This window comes from Scleropages formosus, chromosome 9 (assembly GCF_900964775.1).
Source record: "Scleropages formosus chromosome 9, fSclFor1.1, whole genome shotgun sequence".
In the NCBI taxonomy this organism is placed as follows: Eukaryota; Metazoa; Chordata; class Actinopteri; order Osteoglossiformes; family Osteoglossidae; genus Scleropages; species Scleropages formosus.
Window position 1 is genome coordinate 20,021,345 of NC_041814.1, and position 18,628 is coordinate 20,039,972.

The 18,628-nt window shown below is 42.4% G+C and overlaps 1 protein-coding gene across 1 annotated transcript in view; it reads right to left on the bottom strand.

The window, feature by feature from the left end:
* The window catches only part of vopp1b (VOPP1 WW domain binding protein b), a 48,379-nt gene extending 31,017 nt beyond the window's left edge, over positions 1-17,362 (bottom strand). Inside the window, exons 1-2 of the mRNA XM_018753919.2 lie at positions 17,210-17,362; positions 7,014-7,072 (exon numbers count right to left, since the gene is read on the bottom strand). Coding sequence (XP_018609435.1) covers positions 7,014-7,072; positions 17,210-17,260 — 110 coding nt within the window. The 5' untranslated portion in view covers positions 17,261-17,362. The remainder of the gene's footprint in view (positions 1-7,013; positions 7,073-17,209) is intronic.
* Between the last annotated feature and the right edge of the window lie 1,266 nt (positions 17,363-18,628).

The following is an 18,628-nucleotide window of genomic DNA, read 5'->3' on the forward strand; positions in this document are numbered from 1 at the left end:
GTAGCCACGTTTCAAACCAAGTGTGTTATGAAGGACGCTGTGTGTAAACTTGAGGCTGAGGGCTGACGGGCTTGCTGTGTAACAAGCTTCTTTCTGCCTGGAATGCAGGCTGTGCCTGAAGTGTATGTCAAAATGTCAGAACTTTGAAACACAGCGAAGGGTAGCCCATGGAAAAGAGCCTCTTATTGTTGTGATTCATTATGAAGTCTGAGAAGCGCTGTAGCCGAGTGTGCGGCGCACCAGCGGATCCAGCACATGTACAGAAGCTGACCTCGACAATTTTCACTCTTGGGATATACAAACATACGCAATACAAGATGTTCTGAAAAACAATACACGACGCATTAACGATGATGTACTGGTGAAGGTAAGAGCTGTCACTTCCGCTGACTTACGGCGTTTCCAAGGTAAGGGAGGGTACTGAAGCGGTTCACCGTTTACCTTCTTCCATACATGTCTTTGGGCTGTGGGAGGAAATCCACTCAAACTCCACACAGAATGAGCAGATATCGAACCCCAGATCCAAAACCAGAGCCACGGAGCTGTGAAGTATGACGTCCCACTGAACTTTGTCTCACCTTTGTGAATTGGGACATCAAGTTAACACTCAGCTACAGTGCTACTATTAGTTAGAAACTGACTTAGAAGTCTTTCTTAAGCTACAATGCCCAGGAGGGGTGGGCAGTCATTGGCACTTGGACCCCCAGAGGTTTTCTTTTTTCCCTTGACTTTCAGTTGGGAGATTTTTTTTTTTTTTTGGTTCCTTTCCTCCGTGGCCAGTAGGCTTACTTATAGCTTTAATAAACATAGGTATGTAGTCACCTTTATTAATTTTTTCTTTGTCTTATACCTTTGTTCAGTGATCTGTGTCATTGTGTGAGAAGAGCGCTATAAAAATAAGCTCAGCTGAAGCACCAGTGCTACCTGCTGCATCACCATGCCTCAATATACACACACACGCAGTCTGAAACCACTTGTCCCTAGTGGGGTCGCAGCAAACCAGAGCCTAATCCGGCAACACAGGGTGTAAGGCTGGAGGGGGAGGGGACACACCCAGGACGGGACCACACACCAGTCCATCACAAGGCACTCCAAGCGGGACTCGAACCCCAGGCCCACCGGAGAGCAGGACCCGGTCCAACCCGCTGCACCACCGCACCCCCTCCTTACATGAAGTACAAGAAATGAATAATACAGCAGTTACAGGTACCTTTAAAGAATAGAAAAATGTAATATTACAGGAGCTGTTACAGAACTGTAGCATATAAAATGTCACAGAGTAGGTACAGAATTTCACTGAATTACAATTCGGTTACTGGAAGCGTGCCAGGCTGTATTTTTCATTGAAAGTATAAAAATTGGAAGCATTGCCCTTTCCTTCATGGCTGAGTCTCTCCTGTAGGCACAGCACCCGAGTACTGAGCGCTCTAACTCTCGCACCTGATACTCGCTGTGTCACTAAGCCCATACTCAACTCCCATCAACGCTTGAAGCGAAGACACAGCAGTATTGTCTCAACTACACCCACAGAGTGTTTATTACTGATGCAATTACAGTACATTGCTATGACAGCCAATAAGTTACTGTCACTACTAATTAGCTGCACTCATTTTTTTCTCTTTTGTGTTTTTTTTCCATGTGTCACTAGATGACATCTTGTACGGCACACTCTAACCCTAAAATATATAGTAGGCGAGAGGGGCACACTTACCCCCAGTGTCTATATATTAACCATGTCTTTTAGTAACATGAATCACCACGAGCTGCCTTATGCAAAGCACTTAGAAGTACCTCTGTGTACATTAATTCAGTGCTGCCTTTGATGAGTGGTACTTTGAATAAGTAATGACCATGAAGATGATGACAACGAAGTAATATGACTTTATAAGAAAAGAAAAAAAAAAGAAATTAAAATAGAGAATCCGTCCAATTTCAGTAACAGTTTATTCTGAGCAGGGTTGTGGTGATCCGGACCCTATCCCACAGACTTAATAATGGTTATATTTATAACTGCCTAATTAGAGTGCTGAAGAAACTGGATCAGTAAATTTTCCATGGTTAAGAACTTTTAAACCAATCCTCACAATTACAGTGGCACACCTAAATCCCAAACAGAACCATTTTGGGTTTTATATTGTAACTCCTTATCGAATTGTTTATGGTGGCAAACTAGTGTATTTACAAAGTTTAATTTATTTCAGACTTTGCCAGCTGTAAGGAGGAAGATAAAATTGTTTTATTAAATTCACTAAAGAAAAAGGGGCTAAGTCAAACACCTGCTGTGAAAAACATTTTTTCACTGACTGACTAAATAATACAATGATTGCAATTATAAGTTTTCTTAAAAGTCCACAGAATAGATTTTTTCCCCCCATTATGTATTACTTAAGTACCCACTGGAAAGTGTTGTGTTTTTGAGATTATAAAGATGCCATTTAAGAAACTGATCTACTTTGTAAATTACATTTCTCAATGGGGATCTCAGAGAATTATCTTTAGGGAACATTCTGACTGAATTATGTCTCATTTGTATAAACCTAACAAATGAACCAAACAGAACTCTAAAAGCATCTTCTCCGAGAACAGCAGGTTTGCTACATCAGCATCTTCATAACTACCGTATATTGTCCCTGGGCCCTAAAATGCATTGTTCTATCGCTTATAACTTCTACTTGATCATTTCAATATCAACATATATTCAGGAGGAGGAGAAACGTTCCAAATTGATGTCTGAGCCGTGTCATCGATTCCACTGAAGTACATTCTTCTGTGCATTGTTCCAAAGCTGTCATTTTGTTAGCATGAATGAATGAATGAATGAATGAGCGACACACCCATCCTTCGACTGCCAGTGGTTCTTATGTAGAGGAGCGTGATGCGTAATGAGTAAAGACAGCAAGGAACTTGGCGAGGAGCCATCCGGGCGAACGCACATCCTGGCCCTAATGTGAATGATACAGAACCAGCTTGAGGACCTTGCATGCAGCCTGACAGACATCTGGAAAATTCAATTGAAAACTGCAGAGGAAGTGAGACATAAGTCTGTACATGACTTGTAAAATTTAACGTAATTATGCAAGACGGTTTTCCAATCCTGGACCTTCTGAATCGGTGCGTCTGCTAATTTTTGTTCCAGCTGAGAGCTTACAAAATTTGAATTGACTCAGCTGTTAATTGATAGCGTGACATGATTCAAATAATGATAATCTGAATGTGTTAGCTGGAGGGCTCGGCATCATTTTTAATTGTGTTCAAATCGAATTTATGTCATTCGTGGAGTACCTTTAATAGGGAGAAGAGTTGGGACGATGTGTTGACCATCGCTGTGACCCTGCCCTTACCCTCTACAGAAGAATAAATGAGTAGGTACCTGGACCGATCCTCTCCTCACCACATGATGGATGCCGATGCTGACTCGCAGAAGCAGCTCGGGGTGGAAACTGGTGTGGAGCGGCCACTATCCCCCGCCTGCAATTCGCCACAGGTCACACGCCTACACCCGCCCTTCAGCTAATGGGCACGAGCCAAGAGTGCGCACGAGGCTCCAGCCATCAGCAGGAATGCCCGAAAAATTAACGAGTGAGAAGGAAATGCTTTAATAATGGCTGCGGTGCAAAACGTGACCCAACCCCGCTCCCCTCCTCTACCTACCCTCATGAGTTCAGAGTGGTGAAGGTTTGAAGGCCAGCTGGCTGTAAATGAGTTTTAGAGTGAGGCAACACCCCGGCAAACCCGGAATGCCCTTTCAACCAGGCCATCCATGAGTAATGGAGAGGCCTTGCAAACAAGGCTAGAAGTAATACTAGTGCTTGCCCTTTTTGTCACCGGTACTTTGTTGTGTGTCACCTCGGGGTATATTACACAACTGGCTACCTATCCGTCTTGTTTACAAGAAAACAGTCCTACCAAACAGCAAATGGTTAATAACAACCCAGAAAAGTCAGAGTTCCCAAGAGCAGAGGAGGGCAGAATTTGATAAATGAAGATGCGAAGCGGAGGTATGCCCCCGGCGATGCGCCCCGCCACCGCAGTCTGTACACGGGCAGATTCCATCCAGCTCAGGTCAATGTTAGTTATTTTCCACGCGCAGGTATATAATACTGCGCTGGGAACTTATCCGAGATGGCACCTTGCACCACAGCAGGCACAAAAATGAACATATAAATGAAAAGTTTTCTTCTTGAGTTTTTTCATACGAAAGCGTTTAATCCTCCTCCCCTTACAAGGAGATCACTTCCCATGAGCCACTGTGCACTTCATGCAGATAAGCAGACAAGTATGAAACGGGGAGGAAATGCTGGTTTTGGCTAAATGGATAGAGAAGTTTCTGCTGGATCCCAGCCAGACAAAACTTGTCTCTTCCAGTGAAATCCTTTTGGGAATCAAAGAGGAATCAAAGAGGAATCAAAGAGAACACCCATGGTGTAAGTCCCCAGCAGACAGTCGGAGGAGGTGGGGGAGAGAGAAAGAGAAAGAGTGAAGGAGCGAGAGATAGAGAGAAGGAGGGAGAGAGAGAAGGCGAGGGAGCTGAGCCAGCAGTGTGAGTCCGCTGTGATACACCCAGCATCGGGACACGTCACTGCGTCAAGGACTCACTAATCACACCCTCGGGATGCAGCGCTGGGGGGCTGCCTCGTGCCAGCCCCGGAGCAGTTTTCCCTGGCTCGGAGACCACGGGACAGTCCGCAGTTTATCACCCCATTAAGACATCTGAAGCAGGCATAGCGGGGGGCCGGGGCTGCGGGACAGAGACAGCGCAAAGCTTCAGCGGCATCAGAAAAGACTGTGGGCTTTTCATGCTTCTCCATTAGAGCAGTTTATCTCGGTTTGGCTCACTGTGTGGGCAATGTATAAGTCCTCCCCTAGCCACCTTTAGCTGTTTATAACTTCAGTAACTCTCAGGCAAATGATGGGTGCACTTCCGAATTAAGACAAAATGGAGCAATTTGTCTAAGATTTACCCTGAATTGAAAAGGAAACGTTTACATTATGGAAGCCTCATAAAAATAAAATGGTTTTTCTATTACACAAATCAGTTACAGTGGCACTATAGTGCTTTTAATGCGCTCTAAATTTTTGCAAGTTCATGCAAAATAGAGGACAGATGGAGTTTGTCTGGGCTTGAGGGGGGAACTACTCTCATATTGCCAGGAGGTGTTGCCATGGGTCATGGCTCCAATGGAGGGGGCTCTACAGTGGATGAGTGAACCGAATTCTGCTCAGGTGGTGCTGAGCTCGTGGGTAAGGCTGGATTAAGAAGCGGAGCGTGTTGGTGCATTCATCACTGTTACCACGAAGCAAGGCGGTGTCACTTGTCTGTGCTGATCAAATCCAGCACCTCCTTGCGTGTTCAAGGCTGGGTTAATACTCAACGTATGAGCCAGGGGTGACACACCTCTTTTCCTCTGATCTGTCACACATGTGACAATGACAGTGAGTTGTTGGGTTATTTCACGAGAGCAGCCATCATTTTAACGCGACAGAAGGCTTTTTTGGGGCTCAGATGTGATGGCCTGAGCTCCTCAAGAGTTGAGCACAGAAAGCAGCAAAGTCCCTATAAACGTGACCGATCTTAAAGTGGTGGGGGTTGGTTGAAGCAGCGCAGCCACCTCAACTTATTTCCTACATCAGATTTCCCTGGCTCCTATTCCAATTGCTTTGGGAGTCCCGCATTCGTTTATTGCGTAGCTCAATCATGTCACTTCAGCTGCTCGATAGACAGAGGTTATGATCTAGTGAAAGGCTTTCGCACATTATTCACTTCATGCCGATGCCAGTAATGCAAATCCCACCCACGGCACTGCATCTAGATGGCCTGGATGATTAACATAGCTGCCACATGGCTGCCAATCCACTAACACATTCCAGACCAAACATAGCGCACTTATATCTATAATTGGTGCCCGTCCAACAAACTGCTACCCAACCCCCAGGGCCCAGGGCCCAGGTTTTTGAATAAACCCACACAAAGCTGTGAAGTCGGACGCCGGCGAGCCAATCCTCAACCCTGAATCGGTGGCGTCTGTGCTAATCGGGATGTGTATGGTGCGGTATTGGAAAGCTTTCAGAGTTACAGCAAGGCGAACATGCAAACTCTTTTATCCACAACCACAAATCTGGCATCAAACTGCCAACATTTTGCAAGCTCTCTTTGCCTGAAACATGACTTGCAAAGAGTTTTTTGTGAGGCATTCCCTGTGGAGAAAGCTTCTCTAGGCGCCTCTGTGTGTTCCCAGCAGTGATTTCATTTTATTTGCAGCTAACCGTCCTTCTAAATGCTAAGAAAATCAGTTACTCGCTGCTAAAGTTACCTTTCCTTAGCAGCTCATAATTTGCTCAAATAACTTAGCACAGTGACTACAGTAAATGGACGGATTGAAGGATCACTGGAAAACAAATATATTAACAAGAAGAGCACCGTGACAAACTCATACATACTGTACATCAGTTGGACTGCAGTAGTAGTCTTAAGTTACACAGTTTTCACAATAAATGTTTCTGGAAATTCACATACACTGAAATGTATTACTTCAACCAATTGCAAAATGTAAATTTATAAGTTACTTACCCCCCAATTTCCTTAACTCCCTGTACTCAGGATGCTGCCAATAAACTAGCTTGCATTAAGTAAGCGATATAATTAAATGCTTTGCAGTTTTACCTGCAGCTTGGTCACAATACCCCTGTGGACCTTCTTGCTAGTCACGGTATGCGCTTTTAAAGAAGAATAAAACTTTGGAGGCAAAGTACACACTATCTTCTTGGGTTACACAAATTCTGCAGTAGCTGTAAACTTTTGCCTGTTCCCATTGCCCTGTCGATTAGTATGCTAAAGGCATCAGCTAAACAAAATAATCATTTTGTAACCTGTAGACTATTGCTACTGTGATCTGCTGTATTTATTTGACTACCTCCACACGGTACCAGTTTGTTACCCAGTTACTCATGTATACCAGCTGAAAACTGAGAACACCAAGCAAAACTCTGAACCTTGTGTACAGTTTGGTACTTACATAAAATAGATGGGGTAACCGCCTTCAAAATACCAACAGTACTTCTTGGCTTCTATGCACTGCAAGGCAAAGGAGAGAGAGAAAACGTAGTAAATTGTTTGGAAGATACAATAATGTATGCCAGCACATACACTTTTATTCAGCACACACTTTCTCCAAAGCAACTCTCAATGAACTCTATGTAGTGTTATGAGCCCACACACCTTATTCACCGTGGTGACTTACACTGCTAGGTATACTACTTACACTGGGTCACTCATCCATACATCAGTGGAACACACTCTCTCTGTGTCACTCACATACTATGGCGAACCTGAACAGCATGTCTTTGGACTGTGGGAGGAAACCCACAAACACAGGGAGAACATGCAGACTCCACACAGACTGAGTGGGGATCGAACCCACATTCTCTCGCACCATCCAGGTACTGTAAGACAGCAGCGCTACTCTCTGTGCCACTATGCCACCCACAATACAGACACACCCCACTACCTAGACAAATGAGTTGGGTAAAAGCCACAGAGAACTAATGTCAAACTAGTGTTCTAATCAAAAGGGTGCTTGTCAATTCAACATCACTTCCAATACCATTTCTTTTCATAAAACACAAATATGGCCAACGGCTGGAAAGTCGCTATGATGTGAACTAGTGAGCTATGTGAAAAGGCAGATTCCAGGTAACTACTGATGCAGAGCATCAGTCAATATGTTCCTCCAACAGAATGCCTGTAGGGTACCTGAGTCAGGGCCTGTTACAGGAGCTTTCAAAAGGCATTTTCAGCAAACACACAAATAAACGGATGACAAAAGTCCACAAATGGGACAGTCAGCCTTCAAAATTTTTGTGATGACACAGGTTGAATTAAGCAAGGTTACTGCTGAGCCCACGTTGCCGTGGAGACAGTTTCTTATAAGCTTCGGTTTCTCAAATGGCTTTTTCACGAAGGGCTGTTGCTTTCACGTAGGATGAAGAAGTACACTTGGCCCAAAAAAGCTTTCTGGCTCTATCCCAGCTTGCCATTGTTGAGAAGAGCTTTTCAGTTGTCTCCTGGAAGCAGAAGGTTGCTTTAGCTCCTGCAATCAAAATAAATATTGGACTGGACAAAAGGCAAAAATAAATGGCAGTGATTATATCCAACCTATTCAGGAAGAGGCAAAACGTGGCCGGTCTGGTGCAATACAGACCTGTCTTCTTGGTGACTTTACCATTTCTTGTAAGCAATCTGCTGGCATAGATTTCAGCCATTTTCCTGAGCAACACACAAAATACCAGTAAACCTCCATAAACCAAAATCTCTGTTGTTCTACCCTTATACCTCACCTGCATATATTATGTATCCCATATTAGCTGTATACTGAACGCACAGCCCTGGGTACCCACACTGCCACTTATTGACATGTCATCCTTACTTGTGCTTGTAGAATCACCAAGGTAATCTCCTGGGGCATCTGTGATTCTGAATTAGTACCAAAGTTTGTCGTAATATCACTGCCTTAATAAGCATTGCGTCTTTGTGTTTTTCCGCATACAAAACACAGGAATATTCATGCATAACAACACGAAATGTGAGAAGCCTTAATTGAAAACCCGCTGGGTGTAAAAAAAGTCCTCAGTAATTCTGCACCTGTATAGTAAGCATTCAGCAAAGGACCTGTGATTTAAAATCAACGTGAAATTATACATTAATGCAACCTTATCCACAGAACAGTCGTAGTCATGAGCTCTGCAGGTCATTTGCCCAACACATCCAAGGAGGCTGAATAATATGTGGCATTTATAGCATATATTACATCCGTTAGAAATCTCATCACGGCGATGAAAACTGTAACGTTGTCAATATTCCAAACTGTCACTCAGGTTACTGTTTGCATTGCTGGATTCTTGCTCTCACTGTGTAGTCTATGTCCTTTGAATACTGGACTGACGTGCATCTGCGCTACAGCTGCAACATATTCCTTAAATCAAAGCAGAGCACAATCGAACAGTAAACTAAAACAAAGAAATAAAAGGACAATATGACATGAGAGAAATGGATCCGACTGTTCGTAGACCAAGTACTGCAGAGCACTGGACGCTTCACACACACTCACCCTTCACACTTTTGGTTAAGTGCCTGTTCATATTAAGGTTGTGGCGGTCCAGAGACTATACTGGAACCACTGGAGGCTTGGCTAGGAGTGGTACACCCTGGACAGGGCACCAGTCCATCACAGGACAGCCACATATGCACACACTCACACACTACAGCCAATTTCAAGTGACCACTTCTCTTGAAATATATACCTTTGGATGATGGGAGGAAACCAGGGCACCCAGGGGAAACTCAAACAGAACATGTGAGGACATGCCAACTCCACACAGACTAAGCTGGATTTGAATTTGAGCCCAAGAAACCAGGCACTGTCAGGTGTCAGCACCACCCACCGCACCACCATGCCAGCCCTGGACACTTCCTCTGCAGAATATATTCAGTTTATCGATAAACCTACCGTACTGTAGGCTAAAGTAAAATAAAGTGCCTCATGCAGGTAAGCTTCATTGTAGCACAAATTATAGAGCAGTCACCCCAGTATACAGCAATTATTAAGCAGCTCATTCTCTCCAAATGAAAAACTGATGGCAAGACAATTAAAAAATGACTAGAGAGATTTGCTTGGCAGATGGCCTCATCTAGGGTACCAAACATTTAAATTATACATATTACCCACTGGCATAATATTGCACTTCTATTGTACTCACTTTCTATTTGCATTGTGTGTGCTTTACCCAGTGCCATTTGTAACACCATTTCAACACACTGCTTATTTTAAAAATGAATTAATGGAACATTTTTCTTGTAACTCATGAAAGCTACTCTTTCTAAAAGAGCTGCATGCAAAAATAGGTGTTCCCATCCTGTTCCACCTTTATATTTTGCTGTCCATGGTGGGCCTTGCCTTCATTTCCACATCCATCCAGGAGACTCATAACCTGCCCCCATCAGCCTAACAGAAATGTAGAAAAACTAATGGGTTACCTGTTGTCCTTGACAGTTTGAACACAGCAGAAAACTTTCCACGCTGATGCAGGTCACAGACTGGCAACCAACATCATCAGTATCACCATTATTGAATGGTTTTGAGCACAACATCATCCAGTGCCATTTCTTATGGCATACTTCTATTGACACAACCAAGTGTTAGAGCAGCCCAGGTTCTACAGTTTGCTGGAGGACTTTGTCCCTCTTGGAAAGGGAACTTGTACCTTCTGGACACACATTCGATTTCTTACGCATTATGCAATGAGCTAAACTCATTAGTGTATAATTTGAGCAATGTATATATGTATATATGTATATATGTATATATATATATATGTTCTTGTGGTGGGGTAAAGACAGCCTTACCACCATCACTTGTATTAGAGTGTTTCCTTGTTTTAATTGTGTAAAACTACACTACACTAGTGTATCATGCTAATGTTATAGTGCTGATGGTTGGGGGTCATTTTGTGTGACTGTAATATTTGGCTGCCCACCTCCAGCATGTGTACTATTGCATTCCATATCTGCCCTTGATCCATGGCAATATGCATTGAGACAGTCCTACGCTATTCTTGCCCAACACACTCTACATGAGCCTGAAATAAGCGCAATAACAGCTGTATGTTAGAATACTTTACTGTATATGTATGCCAGCACTGAATTTAAGATATGGTAGAAGTCTTCTTTAAACATACAGACAAAATTTGTCCATTATAGAATTCTGCAAATACGTTTCTAAAAGTCACAATAGGAAACTCAGTTTTCTGTGAGAACATAATCTGGCAATAACTTGATCGTATCTCAAACTCAATTCAGCATGTACACCCTCCACCTCTTCTCATATACAATCATCTTTCAGTTGAGGTGCTAACACACTTGCTGAAATTCATGGAAAACAGGGCTTTGTTTTAAATACTACACTGATTTACATGGAACTGAGCAGTGCTGAAGGTCAGGCTGAAGAGCATTGCAGCCTTAGACCAGCCTGAGACAACCTGGCACGACTTGAGCAGCAGTACCTGAAATCTGTCTCCGGCTGCTCACCTTTGAAATTCACACACAAACATAGCTTACAGATTTCTCTACATTTCAAAGGCTTTTCAAAAGGTGAAAATTACTCTAGAAGATGAGGGCACGTAAGAGAAATTTTATTTGAAAGGGAGGAAATCCAGCCTCATCATCAGGCAGAGCTGACCCCCAGGTAGGTGTTGGCCTTGTTGCGGAAGCTCATCGGTCCCACATGTTGCACCGTTTTGAAAATATCTGTGGTGGCTGAAGAGGTGTGCTTGTCATCAGCCTAGGAGAAAATTACATGAGCGCGGCAAAACGCCATATCCCTCGACAACCTGAAACCACCTCTCTCCCTGGAAACGCGTGGGTGGAATGCAGCGCGAGCAAACACCTCGGTTGCACCATCATTAGCCACTGGCAAAGAGATGCCAAATCCTCGTGGGTAGACGGGTAAAGGTCACCGGCACGCAATTTTCAATTGTGTGTCAAAAGACATCTATGCTCTTTGCCACACGACCTTCAGCTCTGAAGAGGAGAAGGTGGGAAACACTTCTGCAGCACAGGTATAAACCAGGGGTGAGGGTTTGGGGGTCGGCAAGTTTCGGAGGAGACTTGGGGTTGTTTACTGAGAACCACAGAAAGCGTGTGCTGGTTGTCACCAGTGGAGCGGGCCTCCTGCAGGGGACCACAAAGAGGCTCTTGTTACCCCACGCTGCCCCCTCAAAGAATGAACAATGGTGGGCAACCGCTTAGAGGACTGCCTCAGCTGCAGCAGCCAGTAAGGTAAAACCTTCCCGAGTGCAGCCAGAAAAACAGCCTTACCAAACAGGCATCGGCAAAAAGCAGCAATCCCTTCACAGCTCACCATATCAATGATGCACAAAAGAAATCAAAAGCATCACTTTCTAGTAAATAGAGAAACTCATTTCTTTGTTTAAGAAAATTCTATGTGGATTTCATTTTTTCTCCAAATCAACAGTGTTGTGTTGGTCTGGAGCCTGCCATGGAAGCAAGGGGCATATAGAAGGGTACACCCTGAATGGGATGCCAATTTTCCGCATGGAAATCACACACTCTTGAAAAACCAAATAGTACTATTGAATCCTGTCTTTAAAACAAACTGTAAAAACTGAAATTGTGCATTTCCATTGAATACACTGGGTTAGGAGGTACAACGTACATACAGAAGTTTGTTCATAAAAATCCATAATGATTCATCCAACCATCATAAAATATTGAATGTACCCAACAATTTCAATTCAAGAAAAAAAAACATATGAAATTCTCTTTCCCTCTTTCTACAAACCTTTTCATACGGCGAAGCCTCGCCTGTTTGACCAAGGGCATTTAAGAATATGTATTTAAACTTCGGGGAGCTTTAATTATAGAAGTGCTAAAATGTTATGCTTAATATTTGAGCTCAGCAGCAGCCATCAGCCTAGAAATTAAAAAAATATGAGTTTAGTTTTTTCTGCACCGTCTTCCTCATAAGTGGAAAATCAATGTTTTACACCAGAGGGATGGTGATTTTAGTGTGCAAACATAAACAGAGCAGCAAGGATCTTTTTCACAGCATTCGCGCGCTGCGTCTGGAGAATGAATCCGGCACTAATTCCTCCCGCCAGCAATCATCTGCACATTAAAGGCACTCGCACTCCCCATTGCGGCACTTACCTTAGCATGAAGGCAAAGCACTGAGGACACAACACAAGACACATTCGTACGAGCAGAGCGGGCGACAACGTGCCACAGCTCAGCCCGGCGCGAGTGGAGGGGAAACAGCTACATGAGAAGAAGAATATTCTCCCTCAAGGTGGAATATATTAGCACTGGAATAGAAACCATATTTTAATAGAGGTGTACGGTCTTCTGAGTGAATGCTGCACGTAAGGTATTTCACTCTGCGGGTTTGTGTGTGCTGATAAAATTACCTCTTGGCAATCAGTATCCCTCAGGTGTTAAATCTCAACACCTGGTCACTTTTCAGGACCGAGAATACATATTCCTGTCCTGCACCATTAAGTGCTCAAAATGAAGCATAGCAAGGTCTCACAGGTGTTTACGCTTGATCATTTTCGATTACAATTTGTTTAATAATATAAAAGCCTTCATGCAGTTACTTGTGTGATGTATACTGGTTCATATGGCAGAAAGTGACAAACTGACTGTCTGCAAGAATCACATGTCTGTATCCAAATATCTCCTTCTGTTGATGTAATACACTCTATGTTTCTATGAGGTGTACGTTGCTTTGGAGAAAAGCGGCTACTCGGTGAACAAATGTAAACAGGCACAAGATAATGAGAGGAAGTGTCGTCACAATAAGACAATGATTAAAAATACATTGCTTATTCCATCCACAAAATGTACAATTTGGATCACATTGCTACGAAACCTCTACACGGGCTGCAGTTACAGCCACACAGTAAAATATAATACTGATTTCATTTTGACATATTGCCACAACAGTGGTGGACCTAAAAGACGGGCATTAGGTGCGAAAAGAGGTCTCTGATGCGTGTCTCGGGTAATCTGAGGGGCAAAAGGCTAGACCGAGTAGCCCCCCCACCCATCAAAGACAGCACACACCAATGATAGGCCAACATTCTAGTAGCATGATGTCGCGTTTGAGGCCCATAATTGTAAGGTCAGCTCCGGGTGCATCTTGTTGGGCAGTATACTCTGTGTCATCCAACTGAGTGTACAAAATGAAGGGAAACAGGAAATGAGAGGTAACACTGCTAACAGGGTATCAACCTTGCCTGTTAACCTAGCTTTAGTATGACAAAAATAGATGAACCTTTTGCTCTAAAGCTGGAAAAACAGGCATAGTTACTATGAACTGCTTCTTTCTTTCTGTGCATGGCTAAAAGGAAACTGTATTGCACAGTTTGTTGACAGGATGAAAATGTGGATCCTTTACACCCCTCCATAAGCATTCATTTAACAGCAAAGAGGTCAAAAACTACAGTCTCACTTCACACTATCTTTTCCACGAATCTGGTTTTATGAAATGCCAATGAAGATATTTCAAGGTGTGCTAGAAACAAAAAACTTACAAAAGACAAAACAGCTTCAGAAAAGCCCATTCATGTTTTTCTTTTACAGGTTATGACAACTTGGTCAGTCCAAATAAACCCACCCTACCTATAACAAATCCAATTAAGCATACTGGGGGTTGGAATGGCCATCAAGTTTCAGAAGCTGTTATAATAACACATTCACTGCTTGAGTTTTTCTTAAGTATTCACATAAGCCTACGAAAGGGTTAAAATTGACCAGGATTTTTGTTGCTTTCATCCTGAAGCTGTGTGAAGCATTAGGAAAGAACACAATAAAGTAAAAAATCCCACGTCCTCGCACAGACAGAGACAATTATCTTATACTGCATTGTAAATAAACATGAGCTTTCTAGCCATCCACTGTTGAAGGACAACTGAATTCAGAGTAACAGCATCTGAAAAGTACAGCTGCTCCTCTTGGGCAGATATCAAATGTTGAGCAACATTATCATTTCATGAATAAACATTACCGTTTAAAACTCATAATATGCTTACATTATTTAGTATACAGATTGTTTTGTTTGACAGAATTCATGGGCATTTTCATTTTCCCATGGTTATAGTTTGCAGCCGAGCACTATGCATATTTTGTTTTCAAAATGTTGCCTCACCATCTGAGATGCTGACTGAATTTCAATCAAATCAAATAATTAAATGAATCATCATCCTTTCTAAGCATGTCTGCTGCCACGCTCTGTAGTTTTTTCCTGCGTATTTATTACTGTTATTTAGTTAATGCTTTTCTCCAAAGTACCTTGCAATGTTAGGTTCATATATTGAATAGTTTACAGTGATTTACCCATTTATAGAGGCAAGCAATTTTTTTACAGTATTGATGCAAGGTAAGTATCTTGATCAAGGGCACTACAGCAAGATCAGGACCTGGGACCTGCCATATGTACAAATTCTCTAACCTCTACAATTCCTGCTGTGCCACTTGGGTAACTTTCTAATAGAGATTTATAAAGTTTCATGTATATTATTGAACAAAACTATTTTATGGAAAGACAAACAGAACTGGTGGAATTTAACTTCCAACTTGGCATTTGCAGAATACCATGAGAATATCCCTTTCGCAGCACCTGCAGATTTGCCGAGTTGTAAAGCATCTCCACGAACAACGAGATCACCTATAGCGGACATGAGGTCTCCAGGAAACCTACTGGATCTGCCAGCGTGAGAGAAAGTTAGAGACCATTTTTAAACTAATAATTTATTCATTTTTGTAACAAACACAAAATCTTTCATTTTTACAATAGATGCTAATTACTGCTGAAAGTGGGTAAGACCATCAATGTTAATTGCCCAATGTTAAAACATCTTAATACTGAATGTGAAATGTTTAACATCATCTACCTTGTGGGAGAATCGACCCAGTTTGTAATTTTTTGGCCAACTGAATTTTTCAAGATTCAATAGATCTATAGTTTGTATTACATACAATACTGTACAAGAGTTCCATTGTTTTCAGCAAAAATGTATTATACATAATGAGTGGGAGCCTTAGAAAGTCAGCTATTGGATTCCACCTCCACAAATAGAGAAGTGGCACTGATCATACAACACAATAACTGGTGCCAAATATAGCCCCTTAAAGAACAACATCTCTCTAAACACTTCCCAAAGTGTGAAAAAATGTAGACGCTTCTTTATCAACATCTTTACCCACTATTTCATCTCGCCAGGAACCATTTTTGCAAGTTGTTTGTTTTTAAAGTAGAAATAGAAAAAAACAGTGTATGCATTTGTTTACACAATTTCACTCTAGATGTGAGGCAACATTTATCATTCAAAGGTTAAGTTATCCAGCAAAAACTCAATTTAATATTATATTACATCAAAAAAAAAAAAAAAAAATTTAGCCAACATGGCCAAATTTGAACTGCAAAGCTTAGGCTCGGGAACATAATCTTTATTCAGTGCTTTTAAAATATATAGCTAAAAAAGTACTTAATGCTACTAATAACATAACACTGCAATGTGGCATGGATTAAGCAATACCTTTACAGGTGGAACAACATAAATGATAAAATTGTGTCAAGTACTGCATGTAGGTTATACCACTATTTTCCCAGATATTAATTTATTTTTCTGTTTCAGTCCTGCCATCACTAATAAGTAGAATACTGGAGTCGCAGCTTTCTCTTCTACCCATTGTGATGAGGATGATGGCAGCATGAGTACTGGCAAAATTAATGCGTTATGGTGCCAGCATGACTTTTTGCCATGTGTCACTCTATAATTTTTAAATAATTTCAGCTCATCCTGGTTCATGGGTTCCGCTGGTGAGATATTCTGAAATTTATGGGCACAGGCACATTGATAGCACAACATAATTCCTATTTCAGAAGTATAAATCACACTGATGAAAGGTCAGATCCATCTTTTTTTTTTTTAATTGTAGACTTGCAAACCAGATGTATACCCTGCTTGTGTAAGTCAAAAAAAAAAAAAAAAGAAAAGAAAAAAAACAAGAGAGCAATACAAAGCATCTCATCTTCTCTACAACCTCAGTCTGAATATGGTTGATCAGGCTGCTAGTTAATCACAAAGTAAACTAGTACTACTTTGGAACTGATCAGTTACAGAACAACTTGGAGTTTCCATGAACTTTCATTGAAAAAAAAAGTTGGTGCCTCCGATTTCTTCAGTCTAATTGTGCTTTAATTACTATCAGGCTCCATTTACTGTTTCATATTAAGCCGTCATTATAGAGCCGTAAATCACCTTTAGTTTCCTCCAGATGCACCAAACAAAGAGCTGAGCACCTGCCACCGCTCATTCACTACATTATGTAGATTTTTCAAAGAGTAAACGTGAAAAATGCACATTTTCATTCACATTTAGCCACGAGCTTATTATATTCACATTGTTTCCGAACAAAATGTAGTGGGAAAAAAAAAAAAAACCGCATGTTTCCACACTCCGCTCTCAATAAATAGATGCTATTATGCAATAAGTTAAAAATAATAATGATAATAAGAAAAATTAAAAAAAGAACAAAGGCACGCGCTTTATTGTAATAAGGATACGTCCCAGCTGAAACGGCCGACGTGCGTCCAGTGTTCGGAGCAGAAACACCCCGCACATCCGTACTGACCTCGGACAGCATCCAGAGTAGCAGGAGCACGGCGCCCGCCCGCCTCTTCATCGCTTTATTTCGGTATTTTATTACTAATTACTAGTCTTTTATCGGTTCTTGTTGTTGTTATTATTATTGTGGTTAATTATTATTATTCCGCAAGTGGGTCTTTTAGGAGCGAGAGGAGTCCATTTCACACTGGATGCGTCTCCTGCTCCCACCCTTCCATGATGTTCGCTGTGCGGAGCGGTGGCTTCTTCCTCCTCCTCCTCCTCCTCCTCCTCCTCAGTGAGGGATCATCTCATCTCATCTCTGCGTCCTCAGCCACCTTCAGCAGAACCGCCCTGCCCACTCTATGTGCGCGCGCGCACGCCTCTCTGTATGTATGTGTATGTGTGTGTATGTGTGTGTGTGTGCGCGTGCGTGCGTGCGCGCGCGCGCTGCTCACACTGGCCTCAGTCTCGCATCTCACAGACAAAGAGGCAGAGCAGAGGCAGAGGGAGGAGGAAGCGCGTGCCGCGGCGCAACGGTCGTCCGCCGAGCGAAGGCGGGAAACGCAAACGGCGCACACGAGCGCGTGTGGGTGGAGCGGCCAAGGGCAGCTCCGGGGGAGATGTGGAGGAACTCTTGAAGAACTCCTGAAGAACTCCTGCAGAGCTCTGAAGTTCTCCGCTGGCTGGCTGGCTGGCTGGACGAATGCCAAGGAGAGCACCGAAGACTGCGGGCGCTGGACCAGACGAGAACCATTGCCAGTTTTCTTCACACTTTCTTCATGTGCATTCATGATTTACGCAGCAAATGTGACCGACCGTAAAAGTGACTAAATATTTTTAAAACCGCTTTTTAATTTTCCATATTAAAGACTAATTACTTTTGCCCCGCCCCCACCCCACCCTACCATAAATGCGAAATGAAATAAAAACTATGAGAAACCATCAGTTGTATTGCTCTTGAACTTCGCGGGTACTTCATTGATCTCTATCGGTTTCTGTTAATATGATAATGTGTAATGATCTCTTATCGGCATTGTGCCTGATTACTTTTGGAGAGATTATGGTCCCCAGAAGCCATCTCATGAACCATATTATCGCACAGAATTGTATTTTGGTCACGCATATCAAGCTCAGAGACACCAGATGTAGTACATTTTTCTCCACAGCGCATTACTAATGGTAATAGTCACATCATCAACCATTATATTCTAAGGAAAGTGATCCAGTTACCACTACATACCGGAAACAAAACACATTATGGTTTTCGAATTCGAGCAGGGCGGATATTCAGAGTTTAAAAGATGTGTACATTCAATTAAATTATTCTTTCATTTCATTTAACCGACGCCTTCGTCCACCATGGTAAATTACGGCTGTTAGAATATATTTGACAACATTTCTCCATACAAAAACCTACTCAAGACTTATCTGCAGAAATTTACAT